The 27,070-nt window shown below is 40.3% G+C and overlaps 1 protein-coding gene across 4 annotated transcripts in view; it reads right to left on the reverse strand.

Annotated features, from left to right (window-relative positions):
* furina (furin (paired basic amino acid cleaving enzyme) a) overlaps positions 1-27,070 on the reverse strand; it is an 81,452-nt gene that overhangs the window by 9,060 nt on the left and 45,322 nt on the right. For all 4 annotated transcript variants that reach the window (XM_053238164.1, XM_026930322.3, XM_053238162.1 and 1 more), the window contains 9 exons: positions 23,356-23,451; positions 19,756-19,884; positions 19,598-19,674; positions 10,906-10,994; positions 7,489-7,661; positions 4,779-4,991; positions 3,294-3,394; positions 1,596-1,699; positions 1,044-1,161 (listed from right to left, as the gene is read on the reverse strand). In XM_053238164.1, coding sequence (XP_053094139.1) covers positions 1,044-1,161; positions 1,596-1,699; positions 3,294-3,394; positions 4,779-4,991; positions 7,489-7,661; positions 10,906-10,994; positions 19,598-19,674; positions 19,756-19,884; positions 23,356-23,451 — 1,100 coding nt within the window. The remainder of the gene's footprint in view (positions 1-1,043; positions 1,162-1,595; positions 1,700-3,293; positions 3,395-4,778; positions 4,992-7,488; positions 7,662-10,905; positions 10,995-19,597; positions 19,675-19,755; positions 19,885-23,355; positions 23,452-27,070) is intronic.

Here is a 27,070-nt window from a genome sequence, read left to right on the forward strand (position 1 = left end):
TGCCTATCACCCATGAGATGGCAGACAGAACTAAAATTCCTGCACACAGATGTATGTCAAAAACAGCTCAGTAGTTGCAGTCTGGGTTTAATGTTGGGAGGAGGGATCAATGCAGAGATGTAGAATAATCACTAAGCTCAGCTGGACCAGCTCCAGCTCTGTGACCGTACTAACCAGCATGCTCAACTGGGCTTCGTTCCAAAGCCCTCTGATCTTTTCTATAATATGAAGGAAGCGAGGGGGAGACGAAGATGAAAAGATAGGATCTCTTGAGAGGGCTTGTGTATGGGCTTGTGTACATAAAGGAGGGGGGCATTTGGAGGAGGGTGTGATTGTCAGCAGAGACACAAGTGTGGTGTACAAGCTCATCTGCAAGTAATTATTTCCCTTAAACATGCACTGCGGGCGAGCCTCCCCCTCATGACGGAACATCAAACCCACCAGAGCGGTTCAGTCTCCGCTCACGTGGACTGCGAAAGCGACGTGCTATCAAACCTGCCATAGCATCGCTTGTCAGTGTAATGCTCACTTCCTATTAAAATCTGGCTTTTAATGAGAAATCAGACAGTTTCACAGACAGTCTTGTAGGGCACCACAAATGTAGCCTGTGAACCATATATTAGCACAGACAATATATTGGGGGGGTGGGGGGGTGTCTAACGACAACTGCAAGTGCAAATTCATTAACACCCACGTCCGTTTCAATTTAACATTTTTAGCTCCCTAATGAAGAATTAGCATCTTAGCACATTTTGTCATTGAGTTTACACCCCTATTTTTACTTCTCTATGTTGACCCCTAGTGGAATAACAGACTTGTTCTTTTTCAAAGCTTTCAATTCAATTATGGTACACAACATGATATTAATTTAGAACACACATTCTAAATTCATTTGGCAGGCCAGATGAGAAACTATTAGGCCAGTCCCGGGATGTGGGCTGTAGGTGTGACACCATTGCCTCTTACCTTTCATCTGTTATAAATATAAATGCTAGCTTTATTGGGGGTATTTATTAGAGTGTTGCATTGAGTGAAACACTAACCTGGACTCAGACACCATGGAGATGATGCACTTCTGCTGAGGGCCTACATTGGTCCAGTTCTTAGCCTGGGCCACGATGGCAGCAGCATCCAGCAGACCATAGCCATACGAATGGCTTACTGATGAACAGACAGCAAGAGAGATGCACAGATGTAAAGTGATGGACAGGTACCGAAAGATGGGGAAAGATATGAATAAGACACAAGAGATGGGTGATATGAACAAGTGACAGATGAGGAGAGACAGAGAGGAAAAAAAAAAAAAGATGGAGAGAGTGATGGGGAGAGATACAGAGAGAGAGAGAGAGAGAGAGAGAGAGAGAGAAATCAATACTGCTGACAGCAACCTGGCAATCCCATGCAGTCCAGTTTAGTAGGGGCCCAAGCATTCAGTGACATTATGAGACAGGCGAGGAATTGAAATGCACTCTTGATTGGTATAATGAACATCGCTTCATTGATTGGCAACACACCACACTTGGTAGCAGAGCTCAAGCACAGAATAAACAGAGCAGACAGCAGACAAGAGAAAAGCACAAGGTACATGTCAGTACCTTTGCGTCCAACCCCATTGGTCTTCCAGTCGTTAGTGATCAGGTGAGTTGGGTTAGATGTCCTCACAACCAGGTGCTGCATGTCCCTCCATGTCAGGTTTTTACTGTCCAGACAAAATAAATAAATAAATAAATCCATTAGAGCAAACTCATCTCTTCCAACAGGTGGTCTCTAATTGAATTGTGTGAAGTAGCAGGCAGGGTGAAATTTCACCTGCAGTTCTATGGCTTTCACAGGTAACAAGCCTGTTTTAATTATTAATAGCTACAGACAACTACATACAGGAAAATGGCATGATTATATTGTAGCTTGTGGGCAGGAGACTAAAAAGGTCAAGTCTGAAACATAACACTAGGATCAAGCAGTTACATGAACTGACTGGCATTTTGTGATCAGAACCTCAGGTAATGCTAGAAATGACAAAGAGTCACAAATGCGTCACAATCCCAGTGAACCACCCTACTCTGTGTTCAGACAGTATTCTACAAGAAACCGAAAGTTTCTGCAAAACCTTGTTGCCACAAATGCTACATAAACCACAAACATAACTTTTTTTTTTTTTTTTTTTTTTTTTTTTTGAAGAGTTAGCAACACTGTGGTTAAACGCTAGTGACGTCTTCTGCTTTCTGCTGAATCCTGAACTTCTTATGCAGGAACTCTGCTTTTCTTACAGTCAACAGGGCCGGCACAGAGCCAGTATTTTTTTCAGCAGAATCACTGTATGGATAGTTGTACAGGATGTGTAATAAACGTAATTTTTTATAAAAAGTATGATCAAAAAAAAAAAAAGACTGAAACAAAAGCTTATTCAAATGTCCATATAACGCACTGCAAAGAAATGATTTCCTAGAAATGAATTATTTCCTATATTTGAGACACCCACAGTCACTGTGGAGTCACAGAGATTCAAGGTTTAAATTGTGTAAGCACGCTTGTTGTAACTCCACAATAGCGTGTCAGTAATTGTGATGTGCACATGGATATTCTTTGTATCTACTTTTTGATATTTAAAGCCACTTCCCAAAAGCAGTTTCTGAATACTGCCCGTTTGTACCCCATAACTGCTGCTGTAAACAAAAAACTGCCCTGTGATTATCCCAGGACTCTTATTCACAATAAGCTCATACTAAACATCCTTTAACACACTTAGTACTGTTGTAGAAGAGTTATGATTTATAATCCCACTATCCAGTATCACCCAGAAGAGGACGGTTTCCTTTTGAGTCTGATTCCTCTCAAGATTTCTTCCTTATGTTGTCCGCTTCCTCTGGCTTGCTCATAAGAAATCTAAATTTACATTCAGCTTTCTGTAAATATGCTTTGTGACAATGTCTACTGTTAAAAGCACTATGCAAATATTACATTGGATTGGAAGGCTTAAACCAGCATTAAAAGCTGTATAAATACTTGATCTCCACAAAAGCCATTGCTGTATGTGCAGCAGTTGTACTACAATATATAAACATTATTTGAAAATCTCTCGTGGAAATACTGGCCACTACTACAGTGCAACATGGCAAAGTATACCTCTACTCTACTGACTTCCTGGAAAAGCATAATTCCTGGCTCTGCCTGTTTAGAAGGCACTAAAACAATAATCGCAACAAAGCCACAATATCATAGTTTACAGATTTTGATGGTGTATAATGATATGGTCACGATTCCAGCTGTAATTAGTTGGGGTTGGTCTCACTTACTTGGCTTCCAGGGCGAGGGCTATGATGCCTGCAGCCAGAGGAGCTGAAGCTGAGGTGCCTGTGTGGGAGTCTGTACATTTCTGTCTCAGGTCTGTAGTGATCTGTGGGTAGGAGGAAACATTCAAGACATCTTTTCATAATCAAGACCTCAATATGTAAGAGACTCTAAGCACTCTAGAAACCTAACCAGAGAGGGTTAGTAGGTTCAGATAAGGACTGTAGCATTACAAGAGTGGCTGTGCTGCATATCTGCTTTGGCTGTATCCAGATACACCTCGAGTTGCGCAAGCACTGGAACCTGATGTGGGTTTAAACTTTCAAGGCTAGAGGCATCATAATTAGCCCTTAGGACTGAGGTGACGGGTGTAAGGTGCAGAGAGGGATGAGAAAGTAGTGACAGACAGAGAGAAAATAAGACCTCGAGAAAGACTGTGGAATGGTTCATGACAGAGAGGCATCCTGGGAGGTGCACCGACTGAGACGGTGCGGCTCGGATTGAGGCTAAGTGCTAAAAATTGCTGAGCAGCTGAATGACAGCTCGGAGGGGGAGGACACGGCAATTCTCTCTCCTTCATTCAAAATGGGGGCATTAGAGAGCAGGAGAAAGGGGAAGATTGCCTGTCACTGCATGAAAACACAGGCCCATGTCAAGCTAAAGCCTACAGAAAAATGATTTTTGAAATCCGAGCATCTGTGCAGAGACGTTTTGAAAAACGTAATGCTGAGTCATTTAGCATTATGGGAAATGCGCGCATTCAGAGTAAAACTCTAACAAAGGAATCTGAAAACAAGCTCAAAAGAATGACAGGTCAAAACCGGTGCGATTACAGTATGAGGTTACTGCTTTGTCTCAAAATGAAAACTTACATTACAAAGCTTCAGTCTACACACCAAAGACGAGGTTTGAAGGTCTGGAAAAGTGCTTTGGCAATGAATACGGCATTATGAAACACAATACAGACCCTCGGGGCAAACGCATCCACTCTCCTTCAACTGAGGCCACAACATCACATGCTTTCCTCATTGCACTCTCCCACCATGCCACGCTCCACCATTAACAACCGGCATGTTAAATACCATCCACATTTTTCCCACAAAATGGAAGGGCTTCTTTAACTTTGCCCCATGTTGCACATTTTATCATCTTGACCACACAATTTAATGTAGTTTCTACAACCACAGGCATTAAAGACATCAGGATATAACTATTCAATTTCTTTTCAAAATTCTGACCTGACAGTTACAAGGTGATATATTAAATGTTAAAGAAATGTCATTTATAAAGACTAGACAGTGAAGTGACGTTAGTTGGTAGAGTTTAGTTCACAGGCTTTGTATATTGTACATTACATTGTATGTATACTAGCTATTTTAAAGGAAATACAAAGTGTATTGCTGTAAAATCAAAATCAAATGGTCTGGGTCAGAGAGGCATGCATTGCTATGTAGTGCACCCGGGGGCTTGGTGCAGCATGATGGACTCACAATCTGTTTCTCGTTGAGTCCTCCACTGCTGTAGGTAGTGGCAAGGGTGGAGGAGCAGGCCTCGCTGTACCATGGCACGTTGCCGTACTGTGTGCTACTGCTGATTGAGAGTGTGTAGATGCTGTTTGTGTAGCCGTCACAGTTGCAGCTGTCTTTTTCCCGGCCACCGTTACCGGATGCCCACACAAAGATGGAGCCCAGCCCACCTCGACCCTGCACAACAAAAAGATAAACACACAGTCAGTACCACTATGTTTAAGGTTTCTGCTGCAAAGCTTATCTCATATTGATGTTTTGAGAACATTAACTACAGTTTGGGGCCACTGCTTTGAAGTTGTTTGGAAAACTCCTTTTAGCTCCCAGCCATCATAAACTCAGCAGACGGTGCCATAAGAACAATGCAGATGTCCTCAGGTTAATTGTCTGTTTACATACTTTAAAAGAGAAACTAGTAAAACTCTACTAGGAAATATCAGTGATATGCAAGTCACTGAAACGATGAAGAGAAAGGTGCAAGGCATGTTTTCAGGGTATATTTTAATATCCCACATGGCTTTCATTTCAGCATGCTGTCTCAGGCAAAGGCAGGCTGTGTCTGTAATTCAATTCAGATGCTGTTTGCTCGTTACCTTTGATCAGGCTTTGTTTGCGCAGCCCTCTCCTGTACGTCAGGTTCTTAACAATAAAGCAATAAAAAGCCTCCAATAAAAACAGCTCAAGTCCAATACAGAGAAGGTTCATTGAGCTCTTTGAGTTTCGGGCCATGTACACACCTGCTGGACTGCAGGCTTCCTTTCGCATGCGTATGCCCAGGCTTGAGCCCTGTTTGCTTTAGGATTTATTCCGCAACACATATCTCATTTCCTGAAACAGATCCGAGTACTGGCACAAGGCAGAGCTCATGATCTAGCCAGGCGGAGAAAACTTGCAACACGGATTAACGAGGTAATGGCTGGGGTGCTTCATGCCAAAATGATTGAAGGAACAGCGCACAGCTCATGGACAAAAAGTTTACCTTTTGAACAGGGCCACTACTAAAGAGTGAAATTCTTGATCTCGGCAAGAGACAACAGTATACTGTATACTTCAGTCACTATGAATATTTGTCAAATCGCACAAGAGTGTATTGAAGTCCTTGAAATCATATGGATGGCCAGCCATCAGATTTTTTGGGAAAATCAGAAGTAAGACCTAAAATACTTATAGGGCAAATCTCCCACAAAAACATCAAATCAAGGTCATGGTGCATAATGGTGATGAACGTGAATAGCACATTTAATCTATGTCTTAAAGATATGAATTCCATCACCAAAATGTATGTCATGTTAATGTGAAATGATTATTTTTAATGATCATTTTTTTTTATGATCCACAGGTCATGAGGGCTCACTGAATGGTTTGATTTAAAACATATGCTATGGCTTTCACAGCCACCTAAACTCAACCCTGGAGAACACCTATGGGACATTTTTTAAGTGAGGTTTTAGACAGCACTCTCTATTACCATTATCAAAACACCAACTGAGGGAATATCTTTTGGAAGAACATTGTTCATCCCTCCAGTACACTTCCAGAGACTCTGTGTCAAGGCATAGTAAAAGGTAAACTAAAGCTTTTATTAACACAGTGTCACAGGTTCTGAGGGTTTACTGTCAGAAACTCTTACGCGGTCAGTCTCCACGCTGAATGGATGACTGTACTGGACCTTATATATATATATATATATATATATATATATATATATATATATATATATATATATATATATATATATATATATATATATTCATTCAGTATTATACTATTGCTTTGAACATTCTACATGCTCAGAGCAGCACAATGCAGTCTTACACACGAACAAGGCCTACTCTCTCCTACTGTCTGCCTGTTGGCTCGAGGCCAGTTATGCCACTCCAAGAACATGGCAGTGTCCTAGTGTGTGTGTGTGAGTGTGTCAGAGAGGAGGGCTGAAATTAAAGTGATAGCTCAGATCAAAATGCATACATGCGGGTATGTAGTTCTTCAGCGGGTGTGTGAGGGTTCTTTTGTTTTTACAAAACCTTTGCAACCTTTTCAAAATATTTGGCCTAGATAAGAAGAAGAAGAAAAAAAAATAACCTTTTTTTGGCTTAACAATTCCTTTAATGCCACTCGTGTTATGCCAATTTCACATGTACCTACACAGCAATCAGGTGTTAGGTTTTTCTAAACTGTTAACGCGCCACGAAAATCTGCATAGAGATTTCTCAGTGAAAAAAAAACCCCTTAAGGTGACATGTAAATTAAACAAGTGTCACTCTGCCTGCTACCCCTAATACGACTCAAGGCAATCTAAGCCAAACCAAGAATTCCACTTGTCAAGAAAAAAAAAAAATCTTGACATTTTGGACTGCACATTTCCACCTTTGAAAGATGCTTTCCATGGTAACAGCTGAAAGTTATGAAGGTCAGTGGTGGATTAGGAGTAAATTTGACTTTCGTAATGTTTATTGCTCACAGCAAGTAAGAACTTGAAATAAGGCAAAGAAGTTAAATAAAAAATTATTAACAGTGTATACCATTTCCAAAGACAGTTTCTTTTCTTGGTAACAATAGAGATTAAAATATTAAACCACTAACAGTTTAGTTTGAAAAAGAGAAGTTAGAAAAAAAAAGTGAAGAAGGGGGAAGACAGAAGGAGAAGTGGAGAGAACCAGTCAACATCACTGACCTCAGTTACTCCTCGTAAAAAAGCCTCCTTTGCGAGCTTGGCAGGGCCATCCACTGTTTTGCCGTCATCCTCTGGCCCCCAGCTAGCGCTGTAGATGTCTATATGCTGAGGGTTGAGGCTGAGAGATTGAGCCTCCACCACATCGGTCACCTCTCCATCCAACATCCTCACACCTGAGAAGAAACAAGACTCTTTAGATTTGAGACACATGCACATTACCATAAACATTTAATTCATACACAACGTGTCTGTACCATCACAGGATGAAATAATTGGTCATGTTTTACCGTGTGTGGACCTTAAATTGCAATTCAAGTTACATTCTCGAGCACAGTGCTTTGTCAGATTACAGAGTTGTGACAACTCTGTCAGAAATGAACACTTGTCATGCATCCAAACTGCCAGAGAATGACTGTGAGATTTCATTTTTTGCTTTTCATACCTTTAATCATGATTACATGACAGGAGAGAAGAGCCCTGACAATACCAGATGAATAGTGTTCTTTCCAGAGAAAGAGGCACCAGACAATCACAAAGACAAATCCTCACTGATGCTTAGATAGCTTGGAAATACAGGTTGCGGTCATAAACTTTTATGGAATTAAAGTTGCCACTACAATACGGAAAAACCCTGGGTGGGGGTGGGGAGAAAGCGACACATAAAATCAGCTGAACGTGAAAGCACCCCAGCGTTCAGCACCTGATGAAAAGAAGTTCCAGACAGAGGCTTAAAACAGTTTCAGTATAATGCAAAAAAGACATCTGCAGAGATTGTACAGAGATTATAAAGCAAAAGATCTTTAAAAGAGAAAAAAACAGGGACCAGAATCCTACTCAATCCTCGAGTTCATTCAGAGGTGATAGCCATCTTCTTTCCTCACTGCTGTCAGGTATCCCTTTATAGAAGTCAAACAATGAAGAACTCTCTTATCAGTTTCCAGTTCTTTGTACAAAGAGAACCTTAATTCTTATGGGATGCTTGGAAAGAAGGCAAGGCTTCTCAGTCTAAAAATGTCAGCTGCGCTTCAGTTAAATTGATTCTGGATCAAATATGTGAGGTTTACCTTGTGGGGTAAGAAACCACGGAAAGCCCTCAATGCCCAAAAGTTAAAGCACAGCGAAAAAGGGAAATCAATGACTGTCATCTTCACAACAATAGGGCTTGGTTCTTTGAAAGTCACGGAGGTAAGGTCACTCATACTTCCCTCATACTGGCTCCCACGCAAACAAAAATCGAGTACTTTCAAGTTCTGAGTAATCTTAAAACCCAAAGCTGTCACAGCTACAGAAATACCAGCAGCTAAAGTAAGTATCCCAGCCAGCTATCAGGAACAGACAGCCTAAGCCATGTGTCTAAACCCCAAAAATCTTCAAATCCCTCAAGCACTTTGAGAAAGGGAGCCATGACTCCTTAAAGAAATGAAAGAGATATGCCGCGGAAAATAAAATGCATGACAGTGGAACAGGGTAGAACTGTCTAAATCCATCCTCACATGAACCTTCCGGAGGACGACTTTTCTGTTACCAAGCCACATGGTACAGCAGAAAGCCCTCCAAGCGAATATGTTTGCTTAATGAGTGCTGGCAGTGAAGTGTCTAAATCAGAGCGTGGCCTACTCGTGCTGGGGGTTCCCTTAACAGAAGGCAGGCTGAGCCATCGCTTTGGGTCAGTTCTCCAAAGCAGCCCTTCTGTTCTCCCTCGGATCTTCGCTTCAAATACAATTTCCTTTCCTTTCCAGGCCCATGTAGAAGTGAAGCCTGTTAGGTGAAAGTTGCCCCTACAGATGAGACGAAGGAACATAAAGTATGGGTGCTTAACAGCTGCTGATTCTCATTTGGAAGCTAATAGAAGAAGGAGCTCTGTTACACAGAAGCAAGTGGTGGAGTGGATAATTGAGTAAGAGCTTTTCTAATGGTTTTCCCATAGTGGCAGCAGACCGTGTCATTTTTTGCCACAAGAGTTATGGCTGAGCAAGAGCATGAAAATATGCACAAGCTTCAAAAGTGGGGAACGAACTGTTCCTTGACCTAAAAGCAGATTGAAAGAGGATGGCCTGAGATATTCCCCTGCAGGAAGAAAAAGACTGCCAAAAAGATTGCAAAAATTCTCAAGTGGGGCATTAAACAAGGACGTTACAGTGTAGTGAGGGGAAAAAAAAAATCAGGCATCTGCAGAAGACCGTTTTAAAGCCACTTTACCAAGCTGCTGCACAAGTTCTTTAGCCTTGATTACCGTGAATTGAGGGCTTTTTTCATAGCAGATTCAAGCCCTGCCTCCGGTTATGCTTTGCATGTCGAGACATTCACCACTGGCTTGCAAAGTCACTAGCAAAATGTATGGCTCAGCTAAAATAGTATCTAAAATCTGTATTCTGTAAGATGATGTGTTCAGGACTTTCAGAGCTGCCATTTACATGTAGTCTGTGAATGAAAGATCATAATTTCATAATACCAAAAGAATTTTCCCAGAGCTGTATTATTTATCTTTTTTTTTTTTTAGCCAACCTGAATACTGGACACAATACAGCTAGTACAAGGGTGGGACCTGAATGACCTTCCCAAACACCCTTTGTTAAAGTAACTGAAACCTGTGGAACCAAACATCTAACAAATGGCTGCTGCTCTTGTGTCCTATTCATTGTGGCATGCCACACCTGAAGTGGTAAAAATAGGCTGAAACCTGCTTAGGGATTACATTGCTAAGCTTTACCAGCTGCGAAGATCCAGAGTGTAAGATTTGAACAGTTTCACTCTCTTCCCCTGTGAACACAGAAGACTGGATGTCATCTATCCAGTGTTGAACAACTGAAGGATTTTGCCAGGTCCAAGAACCCAAACAAAGCAGGGAGCACAGGAGTGAGGAGTAAGCAGATAAAATATGCACAGAATAGGATGAATCGTTTAAAAGGATTACAGATGCTTACGCACAAATCTTTGGCTCAGATGGGCAAATGCTGGGGCTCTGCGATAGTAACTTGCAAGGTTCCACTACTGTAGCAAGGCTAAAAATACAGCTAATACCCAAAATAACGTTTGCTCTACATTCAGAAGCGGCCTTGGTTTAGAACAAAAGATTCCGGTGTTTCCAAAAAAAAAAAAAAAGATTGGCATATTAAACTGAACATTAGGGATACAACAATACTGATACTGATAATGTCCCTGATTACTTAACACTATGTAGGTTGGTCATTTTGGTATCAGTATTGGCACCGACACCCACACCTCATACTCACTCTCAAAAAAAAAAAAAAACAAAACAAAACAAAAAAATAAATAAATAAAATACTGACTCACCTCTATAACAAAAAAAAAAAATATATATATATATATATATATATATATATATATATATATATATATATATATATATATATATATATACCTGACTCACCTGACTGATTAAATATACTGACTCACCTCCAATCTTGGCATTGTAGGCCACACCAACACCACAGATGTCATTGTTGGCAACAGCAGCTACCTCTCCAGCACATCGTGTGCCATGTCTGTCAAAGAAGAGATGGAACAGAGTAAGAGAAAAATGAGTTGTATTCATTCCAGAAATTTTTAAGGGCTATATACAATGGGACCCGAAGGCACAGTACACAACGCCTATTCAAACTTTGACTTAAGAAGTACATTAGATTAGACTGTTATGCACTCTGCAGAATACCATTAAAACAATCAGCCTAGTTATTTACCACATTTATTGCAGTGGTGTGGGTTGGCCTAATGGAGAAGAAACAATAAACCCACCCTGACAGGTAATTGGCTCATTTTTTTGCTTAAGTCAAGCAATGAAAAGCAGAGTAAGCGATTCCTGCCTGCAAACATTTTTCTACACCAAGGACATCCTTCAGTTTCTGATCAGAGAAAACAAGAGGCAGTTCCCAAATTAGATTTATGTAGTCACCAGAAAGCTTTATTTGCAAAGCCTACTGTTCATCAGAATGAGCACTTTCGGTCAAGAGAAACTACAGAGAAACCACTTATTAGACAACAGAATAGGTTGGTTTTTTTTGTGTTAGGGATTCATTTGCCTGTAATACACATTAGACAAGCCCACTTTAAAGCACAGCCTGAGGAACTGTGTTCCTTTTGGCAACTGTTTCTGCACCAAACTGTTTGTCGAGGTCCTGTTAATGAGGAGATCAGCACATGCCACATTTGCTGTGTTCTACTGGACCTCAACAGGATTCATAGTACAGGTCACCGGACTTGCCATTACATGATGTCCCACTGCTGTGACAAGATGCCCTGACTGACTAAAGCAAATATCATACACATCGGGGCGAGGAGGTACAAGAGCCAAAGGGGAGAGGTATTGTAATTCAACCAGCAGCAAAGGCTTTCAGTACAGGAGCACAAATGAGATCAGTGAGGCTGGAATTATAGAGACAAGGAATAATACACTAAAGCTCTACGTGATAAACTGCCAGGACACTCAGTTTCGCTTTTTTCTACAGTGTTGGTCAAATGTTTGGCTAGCAACATATTAATGAGATCAATAAACCAATCTTAAAAATGCTTCTTGTTCCTTTAAAATATGGCTGTAATCTTATACTGGGCTTGAAATTCCTATACTGGGAAAGCAACTGAGGCAGCAGACTTTCTGAAGAGGAAACCAAGGTTAAGAGTAAAATACGCCCTGCAGCTCAGCACAGTCAGAGACTATGGAAGAGATCAACGCTTACAGGCACCAGTTCTAAGCAAGAGCAAAAGGTCTGAGGTTAATTCCGCAGGCGTATTCACTTCACTATGAACTCCCTTAAGCATTGTCATGGGACAGAGCAGGTAAAGTCCAAATGACTAAGGCACAGATTTAGCACTTCTGGATAAGACCAGATAATTCATTTAAAACAAAGTATAAAACATGATACTAGCTAGAGCAGAAAGTGCAATCAATAAATCAATCTTCAAAATTAACTTTAGTTTCAGACCAGTCTGATAAATGAGCAAACAAAATGTGCATTAAGGTGTCCGTTCTTTCTACTGTGACAATGGAGTGCCTTAGGCGAGGGTTTTCAGTTTCATAAATTAAATGGAATTCTCCAGAGTGAGTAAGCCTGCATAATTTTCTGTACATCTGTACAGTTTGTGAAAAGCTTGTTTCTGGATTTGTGGGAATGCAGGTGCTTGATATTGTATTGATAAGAATTTGCCAGAGGTTATGAGAGCGACTGCTATCTAGTCAATCACCTCATTATCTAGATCTCTGCCTATAGCACGGCTGCTACAACTCCGGCAGGGTGAGAGCTAGCATAAGTTTCCTATGAGACACGTTAAGCCACTTCAGTGCAACATCTTGGAGCTGCTGCTGAAAAGACTTGGAGGAGAGGACCAACGGCCCTATTCTGTTATGCGACTGGCTAGTGTCACAATAATTGATACAGAAAGATGGAAACACACACCCAGCCATGGATGGCTACGCAATTGTCAAAACACAAAATCGCTGACAACCAAGCAAAAGCTTAGACAGCTGCACCACTCGGTTCCCCATGTCATTTATGAACTCAATCCATATTTAATTGAAATCTTAATTGTATCCATATTTTATGTGGACAGTATCTGCTTTACCTTTGTGAAAGCTTGTACATAATATAGTGTGATATAGAGGTCTGTGATGTGACGAATTTTAAGGGTGTAGCGATACACAAAATTCAAATGCTATATGATACAGTGGTATCTCGGGACAAAAGATTTTCAATACAGCAAAAATCAGCATTGCCTGAATATGTGCTTTAGGTTTCAATCATCAGTTCATTATAACCTTCAATACTATAAAAGTGCAATAACTGAAACGTAATATTGACACAGAGTTTGCGTGATCCATTCAGTTCTTAGCAGCTATACATTAGATTCGAATAAAACTAAACATGGTTATCACTGGTGTGACTCAAGGGGGTGTGTCTGAAGCACACGGCCTGTCCCATTCTGCAGTTAGCTAATTACGCTCAGTCACATAGCTCTCTGTAGCCCTAGATGTGTTTTTGAATCCCCACTATGTAATATGAAAGTTCTAATTGCTGTTGTGATTTCTTTAGCCTGGACGGAATCAGCGAGAAAAGGCTGTCTGATTGCAGTTTGCTGTGCGTGCATGTGTGTTTGTGCTGCTTTGTGTTTTCGCCTAGTGTTAGAGGGATGATGTCAGACATGTTTCATGTCAGTATTAGCACTGGTGGTCTTGTGCTCACTTTTGTCAAATCTGCCACACTTCAATGTTTTGGTCCATCACTCAACTTACTGGGAAGCCAAAGTGCGCCCATATACTAGAGCTTAAAGACCTGGGGGAATCTTCCAGTTCCTGCTTGTTATTAACCACAGCCATTGCTGCTTTTCTCAAGTTAGTATTCCAGCATAGTGGCTAGTGAAATACAGTATGCTTAGGAGAAGCTCGTTTTTTTTTTAAACCCCCCTAGCCTCTCCTGATTAGAGATGAAGAAGCAGCTACTTTTTCAGAGGAAGGAGTGCGGGCTTGATTAAGTTTACACGTTTATTACACCTCATGTTGAACGCATTGTTCAATATGCAGATGTAACAAATCAAGAGCCTTGCACCAAACAATACGATACGCTGTATTATTAAACCCCTAGCAAATTTATATGTATTGCATATGAACATATCGTACTTTTCTCTGAGAGAGATCAGAGTATCTTATTTTTCATCAGAGAAAAATTGATTTTAAAACAATCATCAAAGGGGCATAAAACTTTTCCAAGCTATTTTCTGTAACAATTCGAACAGAGTTAAGAGTGGCACAAATACCCAGCAATTTTGTGTCAGCAAATGACACACGGACTTGCACGGGCTTTCTCCTTAACTCCACTAACAAAAGATTAGCAAAGCCAGTTCCAAAGTGGTTGAAGGCTTTGTCCGATAGAAAAGATTGGCCTAATAATCCAATCATGCAGCAGTAACAATAAGAAACTATTACAACCTTTGCGCTTTACTTAACAGGAGAAAATCTGTCTTCTGAAAACCTATAAACATCTGCTCCCTAATAGTGCACTTTAAAAGAGAGCAAATGTAATCCTTGGGCGTTTTCGTTTAATCTTAGCAGAATGGAAACCAGCAACTTTGAGCCAAAGTCTTGTGTCGCCTGTTTCTATGCCTGACAATTCAGCCTAAACAAAAATGGGATCATTTTAGTACATCTCTGAAACAATTGGTCTGCCATTTTAAGCACATTCAAAATATAATAAATCCCAACTCGTCCTGAAACACTGCGCACTCGGCAAAGCAGAAAGCTGTGTTCTAATAGGCACACCAATGTGCGTGGAAACATCCAGAAGAACAGCACCTTAGCAAAACAAAGCCCTATCTGGAATAGCAATCAGAGGACAGGCCCAATGTTTTACGTGTAAAATGCATGAAAGGGCAGCATAAATGATTCATAGAATGCGCCGCAGCGCTTTTTCATTACCAGACTTGGAATCAATGTAAAACTATTACGTTTTCTCATTATGCTGAAAAGACACAGAACAGGTTCGGTCATATCACTTTGCGCAAGCAAATGGATCCGATATGGACCCCAGCATTAACTGCTCTTTATTTAATAAAACAAACAAATAAAGAAAACCTCACTGGGCTGCAAGCCATCTGTCAGTGCCAACTGTGGTAGGTCCAGCTGCATTTTTTTACTACTGAAATTGCAGTCAGAGCACAGAGGCACATAGAACCTGCAGCCTGAAAAATTACCACATGCTGGCATTCGAGATTCATGCACACTACCACAGCAGAAAGCCCACAAGTGACCCTTGTCACAGGCCACTTGGTTGTCTACATGGAACAAAAAATTGCCATTAGGGGTCTTTGGTAACTTCAAAAAGACTCAGGATGGTATTGCTGAGTGTTACAGGAGGGCATTACAATGTATATTTGATGATGAAATTGCCTATATTAACAAAGACTGGTCAAATTTAATCCTGTTCAGAATGAGTTATGCGGCCTTGGGTTTAAACAGGTATTGTATGTAGGCTCCTTTCTTCAGTACGGCTGGATTCATGGTCATTTTAAATTGAATCCGGAGGCAACGAATACAAAGCAGGAGCACCACAAATAGCTATTTTAAGCAAGAAACAGTGGCAGTAGACTTCCCTATAGCAGGAATCTAAGTCATTAAGCAACAGCTCATAAAATTGGGGCTTGAAAGTTTTTGCTGACTAAAAAAAATAAAAAATAATAATACATCGACCACAGTGGACTTGTTTTTACTCTTGTAACGTTAATATGGCCACCAACAGGGTACAATAACACGAAACAGCACAGTTTTTTTTTTTTGGTCATGTAGTCATCCCTGCGGCCTCAAAGCCCTTAGTGTTAACACTGCAGGACAGACTAGGGTTGAGGTACATGTCAAGGACTACAAAGACCCACGTAAGTACCAGGCATATGAAAAGACCTGACATTCTAACCAAATATCAGAGATCCACTGAACAAACGAGAGATCAAAATGAGATCCATAATTCATTGTGATATTATAGTCTTACAAGATGAGCCGTCCTTTATTTTACCTAAAGAGTCAGTTAAAATCTAATTATAAACTAATTATATAACTAATTATCTAATTATAAAATCAAATCATAAATTATACTTTTCAACTGAAAGTGTCATCAAATTTTGGCTCATTTGGTAGCAGCAGCACCTAAAATGGAAGCTTGTTCTGACGTTCATCAGGAAGGGGCTCCAGTCAGCCAAGTTAACTAGCTAGGTAAGTAATGTTAGATGCCTGTGAACAAAAGCTTATAGAACTTGCCAAAATATGCATTTGGGTATTGAGAAACAGCCCTGGATGGCCCTGTCAGAGTCACTAAGAAGGGCTAGCTAATAAATCAATGATTTTTCCACCACCTCGGGCTTGTATCAACTCTTTTTGTCAATATGGGAAGTACAGAGGCCTAATTAAGACTAAGTAGGTATAAAACATTTACATACACTTATATATTTTATGAACTAACTACATTTTATATCTATACAAAATATGTATATATCTAGATGATTTACTGGCATTTGTTATACATGCTGCTACCATGTGTGAGGGCTGAATTATTTTCTGCTTATGCAAAGTCAGGTAGGTCTCTTAGGATCAATATTTCCATCTTGCATGCATCATCAGCTGAAAGAGAATAAGGGCAAATATCCTTCTCTCTCTCTCTCTCTGTGTGTGTGTGTGTGTGTGCGCCTCTTACACATCCCTTTTCTGCAATTAGTTTGAGGGGGGGAAAAAAGCAGTATCAGGTCAATTTAGGGATACTCACAGCTCTGATATTTATACTGTACATAAAATAAAAATAAGTTAACATGCAGCCCTGTTTTTCATTAGTGACGCAAGAATAATAGAATATAATAATTTCAACCCAAATCCTTCCCTGACAAGCTAAAAACATAAAGGTGAAAAACATTCATCAAAAGCCCATTTGGCAGCAGTAACCTCTACGGCAGGCAGCAATACAAATTAATGCGTAGACAGACTCTGGCAGACTGCCTCCTGTACTGTGATCTAAAGCTGCCAAAGGCACCAGCAAACACATTCATACTCACTCTGTAACTCGGTGATGACTAAATGGGCTTTTCTTTTGATTGTGCGTTCTCATAACATTGCCAAAGAAGAGAAGCAGACAAATGATTCATCACAAACATTTAAACATATATGGGACCGGTGCTTTTATGGCATATAGAAAATCACTCTGACGCAGAGGGTATTGAAGAGGGAAAGATTTTTTCTTTCCCAAGGAGATAGAGAGAGAGAGACGTTTGTACATTCATCACAAGTTTTTTTTTTTTTTTTTGAAAGTAGCATTCTCTCAAGATGATGGATATCATGCTGTTACCGATCTACTTAAAGCCACTAACAGCTCAGATGATCTATTTCTTCAGAAAAACTACACTGACCATCTGCTCCACCTTAAAGGATATTAAAATACAAGAGTTTAATATGCTAGTTACTAATTTTGCAGGAGCCATGTTGTAAGCTTTGTAGAAAATCCAGTCTGGAGAACAGTAAAAAAGGCTTGCAAGTAAATAATATATTACCTTAACTAAACATGGGGGTTTGGCCAAACTCCTAGCCAAGGTGAATGGGGGCGTCTGGAGAAACTGCACTTTTGCTGCTGATTCAGGACCAGTCTTGTGGTTTCACATACAGTATTTAAAGTTTAGGGTTTGCAAAGAGGAAAATAGTCCTGGATCAGGTCAAAATGCCAAACATGCCTATGGACTGGATTATGACGGATGAAAGAGGGCTTTATAAAAGTGAACAGAGATGGGCTTTATAAAAGAAACAAGCAGAGACTTAAAAGCACCATGGGAAACTTCGTCACTAAGGCCAGAGGGACCAAGGCAAGCTAACCACAGCCTCTTGGACACGCAAGCTTTACTATTCAATAGGTTCAAGGTTCTCAACAGTGGTGTTGTGGGGTCTCCTGAGATGAGGCTGATGTAGATCTATGCACATAAATTGGTTTTATGCAATGATAAAACTGTCAGATTACTAACAAAATTTCATTAGCCTTCATTTTATTTGGAGCTCCTCTTAAACCCATTTTTACAGCAGACTACCGCACAGGCACGTCCAACATGCTCATGTTAATGAAAGTGGCACTGGATACTGTCAGGGCAGAGCAGCTATTTAAAACAAAAATAAGCCCATTTATACATGGCGCAGTAGCTAGAAATGCTACAAAATACAACATTCATGCTATACTTTGCAGCATACAGTTCAGTGCCCTTGTGTGCATCAAATCAATGAAATGATCTAGTTTGGATGCAATAGCCAAGATGAGACGTGAACTTTAGAATACATCTTCGAATTTGTGCAACCTGGGGTCACTAGACAAAAAAATTTGAGTGCTCCTGTTTTAAGGAAACTCAGAAGGGGTCCTTTAAGTTTTACGCAACTGCTTACTACACTCTTTGGAAGCTGGAAGTTAAAACTATACCCAATATGAGAGGTTTTTACTTGCCAGGGTAACCATGGCATGCCAAAGCCTTCACACAATGAGCACAAGCTCAGAGATAGTTCCACTCCAAATTCAGCTTAGGAGAACAACCTGCTTGTAGCTCTGAGCTTTTCAATCTGTCATTATTAATTATATTTGGCTGCTAGATAACAAAGTTCTAGGACCCCAAAGCACAGAGAGTCTGAAGAAAACCCCTTCAAATTTTAACCAATTCTTTATGTAATGAATTTGCCACCAGAAGTAATGACAAACATGGTCCATAAGGGTTTTGCTGTGTTGTTGCTCTTATACTTAATTTAATCACTTGGCTCTAAGTAGAGTGACAAATGGAAGTAAAAGCTTTTCTGGTTTATAGCTCTTAAATGCAGTCTGCTCCTGTCACTAAAGCTACTTTCTTCCCAAATTTACTTTAACTGTAATCCATGAAATGCCTGCATGTGGGAAGGTTGTTTTGGTTGCTAGGGTGCATTGTTGTTGGTTTTGCTCCCCATCAACCCCTGGCAAAATAAAATCTCAAATCCACAACAATGGAGTAGAAAACAACATGAGGAGGCAGAATACAGCCACATTTCAGTGCCTTCCTAATCCATAAAAGGTAGACCAAATTGTTTTTAAGGTTTAAAACTGCTCCCATAACCCATACACCCAAATTTGCTGCGATGAGATAAGGTGAACATAAAAGGCACTTTGGCTTGGAGCCCATAGAGTGTCAGTTCAATGCACAGTGCCTATTGTGGAGCTATAACTACATTTATGACTGTACACATTTCACTTAGAATAGCTCTTGTGTATATTACAGCTTGATAATGGTGTAGCAGACATGATATGAAGAGGATGCAAGCCTCATCATAGGCAAGCCTCCCTTGAGCCTTGTGTTTAAGCTCACATTTTGTCGTACTCAGCACTGATACTGATTTACAGTGTCTCCTAGAAGCTTCTGGGGCTCACAAAACCAGCACACATTTCCTCAACCCCTGGCATCAAGAGCTGAGGGGTGATCTATAAACTAGACCTATACAGAGCTGTTTACACTTCGTGGATGATCTGGTGCTGAGGTTTTTGGCTCAAGGATCAGTGCACTCTTACTCAGCAGTAAAATCCTTTTGGGAACGAAAGGCTAAGTATGTTGTTAGCATCTGCTACAGACGTACCTGTTATCGTTGAGCTGGGTATATCGAGGCTGAGGGTCTGGATCTCCATCATTCACATCATAGCTGGCATCAGGATCCTGAAAATGAGGTTTTTAATAAAGTGTTTGGATCTTAAATAAAAACCGTATGAGGTGCGTGGCTTTTCTTTTCAGACTCACATAATTACGCTCGAGGTCTGGATGGTTCTTCTCGATTCCGTCATCCAATATGGACACCACCACACCCTGTCCTGTAACACCCTGCTTCCAGGCTTCCTTCACATTGAGGTCATGGTGGTTGCTATTGTACTGAAAAGAGGACAAGAGAAACGTATTACATGCGCCAAGCAGGAAATGAAGGAAGGAGAACAATGCCACAAAATATATTTAGTCACTTAGGATGGGGCACTTATTGCACTTGCTATTGAGATCCCAATCTTCCCTCAAGCACAATATGCTTTTACAGTGCTAATGATAATCCATGTGCTAAGATTCACCAATTTCCTTTTGTTAACAAAAGCACTCTGAGCACATGAAGATTTCAATTTAAGATAAAGGCCTAGGAGCCGAGCTGGCCTTCATTCCACACTGACTTTCTAGGGTTCTGGCAGAAGAAATTAATCAAGATTTCAGGCAGTTAGAAGTGATGCTATATCACGCAGATCCTCAGTCATGGGCCACTGACCTCAAATTGACCTCTACTATAACACAAACCACCTTCAATCCACCTACCCACCTGCCACAGGACTGTGGGGAATGGCATACCGGCATACCTTACCTCAGCCTCCAAACCAGATCTAAGGTTCACGTAACGCAGAAGCAGAAAATAGATATTTCACTACACAGCCTAATAAATTCTACTTCCACTGACAGTTCACCCTTCCCAAGGGCAAAAGACAAAAGTAACAGGGGTAGAAAAGAGATAATAGTCGGCAACTATGTGATGATCCATTGACGACCCGCTTTATAGCCATGGATTCCAATTGAAAGTGTGACACTTCAGTGAACTGAGAGGAAGTACAGGAATCTCATCATAATAACAATTTCCGTGATATATCGCTGCTGCTGACCTTTAGTCAACTGCTTTTGAAATTTTATGTCATCCATTCATTTGGGACAAGAGCATAATAGCATTTTTAAACTGTGAAAAAGACGATCACAATACAAAAAAGTAGTTTTCTGACTTTGCACTGCAGCACAGAATAGCAGTGTCTGAGTTTCAGACTTCTGTTTACAATTCCATCTCACTTTACTAATGAAACAAACATCTCTCCTTTCACTGGTTCATTAACCGGAACGCCCCGTTTCGATAGATGCTCTTCCTCCGATTCCAGAATGACAATGAGGTTTCCTGACAGTTAATGATTTATATTACTCTATAGAAATAGAAATTAGATGCTAAACAACTTTGCATTTCTCACCATTAAAGATTCATATTATAAGAAAAATGTTTTAATTTTAATGAACACTGTGCTATGACTTTCAGTCTCTTTTCACAAGGAGAAAAACACAGAATGGCCAAAATCAAAAACCGGCTGACTGTCAGACACAGAAAATATCCACAATGCTAACACCTTATAATTTTATGAACAGCTTTGGTTAATTTCTGGTGGTACAGCTATATTATGTTTGCACCAGAGTACTGATAGTGAATCTCTGCAAACTGGTTTAATACTTATGATAGTTCTAGCTTAAGGGCGCGTACAGATGATCAGTGTTTTGCGCTACGCTCACAGTGAAGGTAGGTGCACTGTACGAATTACAAGGGTTTTTACCACAAGGTTGAAGAGGTCTTACATCAAGACATATTTTAATTCATATTCATTCATAGAGCTAGCCCATTCTGTATGTTTCTAAATTCAACATGTACTTAAATCTCAAACAAACAAAAAAAATGCTTTTGAATTTGGTCACCCTTTGAAGAAAACAGGAGGCAAAAAAAAAAAAAAAAAAAAAAAAGACAACAGAAGTGGCGCAACAGAAAAGTATTCACCCTATGGTCCTGAGATCACATTCAATTCCCAACAATGCCACAGCTATCTGGGAGGCAAGACAGCCAAGTTGGCAGTGATTTCTAGGTGGGAGGGATGGCATTACTGTCTCTCCTCTGTCAATCATGGTGACACTAGCCAATCGCAGCTATGTGTGATCTCATGTATGCAGAAGAGGGAAGACAGATTACCTCAGGGTATGTTACGCTATCCTGTGACGCAGCATGCGCACCAATAAGAAAAGATGAAGAAGCACATGTTTGCCTTCACCGTCCCCAGCTCACACTTGTGTGATAGGGTAGAATTAGCTAGTGGGTGGGAGCTGGCAAATAAAAATTGGGCCACTCAAGGCAGCACTATCTGTAGGCACTGCTCTTTTCACAGAGAGAGCAAACAAAGCCTTTTTGCAGGCTGGTCATCTGTTTCACATCTATGAAACATTCTTCATGTTCTACAGTGGATCGTTCAGGAACATTACTATGGAATGATTTCATACAATTAACATATCTTGGTGTAAACATATTACGTCTCAAAGCTGGATGTGTGTCAGCTATGCCGGGAATGAAAGTTTGAATCCAGCTAACCACTCGGTGGTTAAAGCTCTAGGCTACTGAGCAGAAGGTTGTGAGATCAAATCCTGGCACAGCCAAGCTGCCAGTGCAGAGCCCTTAAGCAGGGCCCATAAGCTTCATCTGCTTCAGCTTGCTCAGACAAAAGCCTGCCAGATAAGTAAATGTGATTTCTGCTTGACATGATAAATGTGTAAATTATTACTGCAATACCCGACATTGATTCATGCACCCGAGGCAAACTATCAGAACTCCTGACCCAATATGAATCCACTAACAAATAGCGAAAGCATAAATGATAAAATAATTGTGGGTTTGCTGTAAAAGACCACCAACTAGTGGTCAAAAAATACCATCAAATGAGGTAATTTAATTCACATCATGTCACAATGTATGGATGTGTACATCTGATACACTATATGGCCAAAAGTTTGTGGATACTGACCATCACACTCGTACATGCTGTTTGAACAGCCCATTACAGATTTAGTCCCCCCTTAAGTTTACAATAACTTCCACTCTTCTGGGAAGGCTTTCCACTAGATTTTGGAACATGGCTGTGGGGATTTGCTCATTCAGCCCCAAGAGCATTAGTGAGGTCAGGCAGTGATGTTGGGTGAGGAGGCCTGGTTCGCAGACAGCATTCCAGTCTCTCTCAAAGGTGTTCACTAGGGTTGAGGTCTGACTCGGTGCAGGCCACTCAAGTTCTTCCACTCCAACCTTGGCAAATCATGTCTTCCTTTTGATCGCTTTGTGCACAGGGGCATTGTTATTCTGGAACATGTTTGGTTCTTTAGTTCCACTGAAAGAAACTGTAATGCTATAGCATACATAGACATTCTATACAACTGTGCACTTCCAAGGCCCACATATGAGTGTGATGGTCACGTGTCCACAAACTTTTGGCCATATAGTGTATTTGCATGTCTTGAAACAAACAGCATAAACTGCATAATGTTGCAAAACCAAGTCAAGTCATTTGCGCCCAAACTTTTGAGGAGGCTAAGCATTCAGCACTGGTTAAATTGAGTTTGATATCACATAATCCACACTTTGGATGGTCTATGTTTAGTCCCATCATACAGAACATGACCTCCTACACAGATCTGAAGAACACGCTTTCTTTATGGGCCAGCTGTTGGACTGAGGTAACAATCAAGCATGGTGACCTTTCACTCATTGACCACATCTGCCCGAGCATGTGTGGGTGTATGACTCACCAGGTACCACTGCTGTGCAAACTTGGGATCAGCTGGCTCGGAGTAAATGTCCCTCTTCTTCCTCTGTTTCACCACTTGCTGCTCTGCCCATTTTACCTTAAAAACACACACAGTGATATTGTCTCAAACATGCTTGTAATGACACTCAAAGTACAAAAAGGCAGTATTAGCGACCCTAGCTGTTGTAATATTACAATCAGGATTTTGATGTTAACTGAAAATGAAGCGTCAGGTTTGACTGTTGCAATTAATGTGTATACACCACTAACCTTTACTCCAGTTATATTGCATACTGCTGTTAATCAACCTGCTCATGTTCATGTCTAGCTTATAGGGAAATGATCCTACAACAAGCATCAGTGTTCTTTGGGGCTTTACATTAAATCTGCCACCCTCCACCAGGCCTCAGCTGTACTGAAATAATATGTTATTTCAGATGTGGAGGCAAGTGGTCACTGCATGAGTGCTTCAAAAAAGGAAATATGCCATTAGCTATAAACAGAGTTTCTATTTTCGGAATTACTTAAACTTTTATTTAGTAATTACATGCCTTTAATAACTGTTTAGCATGTGTCTGAACAACCATCACTAAAGTGATTCCTATTAAAATAGTCATAGTAATATATCAATTATCATCATTATTATTATCATTATTATTATTACTACCACCAATAAAGGCCAGTAAACTAAGAGAGAACACAGGTAGACAAACTCCTGACTGAGGCAGAACATCCAGTCTCCTCTGTTCAGCAGCAAAGTGACAGCTCAGCTGAAGTGATCAGAGCACACAGCCAGAGTAAGTCCCGCCTGACAAAGCTGCAAGGGGAGCCTGAAAGAAGCACAGCTTCATCTTGGTGGTTACTTGCGGGAATTAACGAGGTACCCAGCACTCAGGTTACAAATGCACCGCTCAACCCACTAGTACCACAAAATGAGTCAACTACATTCTAAAATGATTTCATTCCGAAAGTAACACGCACAAAGGAAAGGGAGTGAGGAAACAGTTTAACGTCAGACATCAGACAACATCAAACAGTTTGACAACAAGAGCAATCACGGAAAATCACAATATGTATATGTACAGTCTACTTAACCTACCTGAGCTATGTAAACTGCTGGTGTTTTATAACATTTGAAATAAATAATTATGATTTCTTTAAACGGATAATTAAATAAAATATAAAATTCTAAATAGCTGTAGCATATTAAAAGCCTATAAAAAAAAAAGCCTATTGCCCTTAAGTTTTCTTTCTCTTCACTATGCTTCCAGGCCTATCAGGATAAATTAAAATAAAATTTTTAAACCTATCGGGATAAATTAAAATTAATGGAATAGTTAATCTAGGAGAAACACTACATGTGATATACATTAGGCCCACCAAAGATTAAGGATATTAAACCAGTTGTAGTTGAACAGATAGCATAAAATAGGCAACCTTTTGTGTTACATCATATGATCCTCTATTATCAATCAACTGATTTGATAAAACCTGATAAAGACAAACGTGGTCAAAGCCCACTTTCTAAGTGTCTCAGGATTTGCACTTTTGAAGTGCATGCCTTTTTCAACTATAAATGTGGATTACACTGCCTTTTCCAGAGATCATCATTTTGATGTCTAACATCTTTTATTTATTTAAAAAAAAAAAAACCTTATAATGCTAAGGTCATTATATATTAAAAAGCTGTCTGAGCTTAGCATACATCTACAGAGATTTCTTGAATAAAGGGAACTAAATCAGTGTTAAAGCACAACAAGGCAAGAATTTCAACCAGCCAGTCATCTGAGACCAACTAAACCCTGGCTTATTATTTTTTTTACGCTGATGTCAAAAGCTTTCTGTGAAAGAAGAGCAGACTGAGGATCATGGGATAATTTCAATTTCTCTCTCTAATCCTGTACAAACCTCACAGGCAGGAGACAATGTTGAGCTCATCTCCTTGACTCCAACGGGAATCCACTGCATTCACCATCAGTGAGCAATGACGGGTAGAGTTAATAATGTAAACCTGAGAGCATTCCTGTGACAGACATTTGTTATGACTATGTCTTGGTTCACTTCACAGACTGCCAACCCAGCGTATAGTGTTAATGAGGTTTCATGCTAAACTTTTTACGTGATTGACAATCTCTTGATACTTAGACTAGAAACTAGCACTGTGATTAGTGTGTACACGGTCCTGAATATCAACAGGATTCTGTTCTCTATTAAGACATTTCAATCACTGCATAAGGGCAATTAGAAAGTAATTAGAAGAAAGTGTGTAGCTGTTGAAAGCATGCCACCACTGCAATACTTGTATGCAGAACCATCCGATTTGCTAATAAGCAAAAAGTGTCTGATCAGCTGAAGCATCTACTAAAGACCAAAACAGTGTTTTAAAAATATAAAACTGATGTAGAATAAACAAGCTAAGCTTAATATGCCAGCATTTCAGCTCTTCAGACTTAAAAGTGGATAAAAACACTGGCCAATGCCTCGAGCAGTGATTTTTCCAAGTAATGGGGAAGGACTGAAAGATGCAGACCAGAAGCTCCAGCAGTGGAGATAAAAATCTCCATTATAAACGAGTCTGGAAGCTTGTAATCTGGAAAAGCTTAAATGACCGGCCACTCTCCAGACGGTTCAAATACAGCAGGCGGTGGTGGGTAGCGCATATCTGAAGGAGATATTTGTCCGTCTGGACCAAAATTATTGTAATTTCCTCAGGGCATGATATGAAATGTGAAGCCATGATGGTGACATAACAGGTCTGAAAGCTCCCAATAAAAGTTTCCAAGGATAAAGCTTTGACAATCTTCTAGCCTCTCCCATTTTGTAGTTCAGTATAACTTCAAAGTAGCAAAGGCGATATGTAAATGGGAAAAAAAAAAAAAAAAAAAAATGTTTGTTTTATCCCAATGTCTTCTGTCCACAAGTTGTGTTATTGGCGATAAGGGCTGCTTAAAAGCCAGGAAGGCTCCCATTTCAACTTGGCACTAAGGGAGCAAAAGAATTCAACAACAGGAAGTGGAGCAGGGCAGCTAGCGGAAATCTCATCAAGCTTTGTTGAGAGGGTGGGCAAAGGCGTCTGGCACAACTGAAGGTCTTTCAGCAGCTACACTGCTTAAAGATTCAAAACTAAAATTATGTGGCCTAAAATTATGTGGCTCCATTGTGGTTACGTAAACATTAGAAATGACCTGATCTCCACCTGTGATTAGTCATGAAGCAAAAACACCTCTAACCAGTCATCTACAGAGGCTGTTTCCGTTATGATTTTTGGTCACAGTTTCTGAATCAGTCCCATCTTGCCACAAGAGCATGTCCATTAGTGTTTTACTTGCTCCAAGACCACATTAACCTCCATTAATCCTCATGGGAGACTTGATAATGAGTTTAATCAGTCGAGTTGGACAGTAAAAACCAAGTAAGGGGGAGAGAAAAACTCTTTTTTAAAGGGGAGAATAAAATTTTTTGGCCCTCAAATCTGAATTAAGGGCTGTTGAAACTCTGGGGGACCTCTAGTCTGTGGGTCTAGGACATTCACACACATTATAGAGACACATGAACATACCACCCAGCATGCAGTCATTGTGGCGAGGTCCCAGGTGGGCTCATTATTCACACACCTCATCACTTCTGCACACCAGACCAGAGTGTTTTTGCACCTCTAGCTAAGCCAGCCTCACTCCTGCAGGCTATCCAGCACGAGTCTGCAAGCAGAATTAATC

This window comes from Pangasianodon hypophthalmus, chromosome 11 (genome assembly GCF_027358585.1).
Source record: "Pangasianodon hypophthalmus isolate fPanHyp1 chromosome 11, fPanHyp1.pri, whole genome shotgun sequence".
Classification (NCBI taxonomy): Eukaryota; Metazoa; Chordata; class Actinopteri; order Siluriformes; family Pangasiidae; genus Pangasianodon; species Pangasianodon hypophthalmus.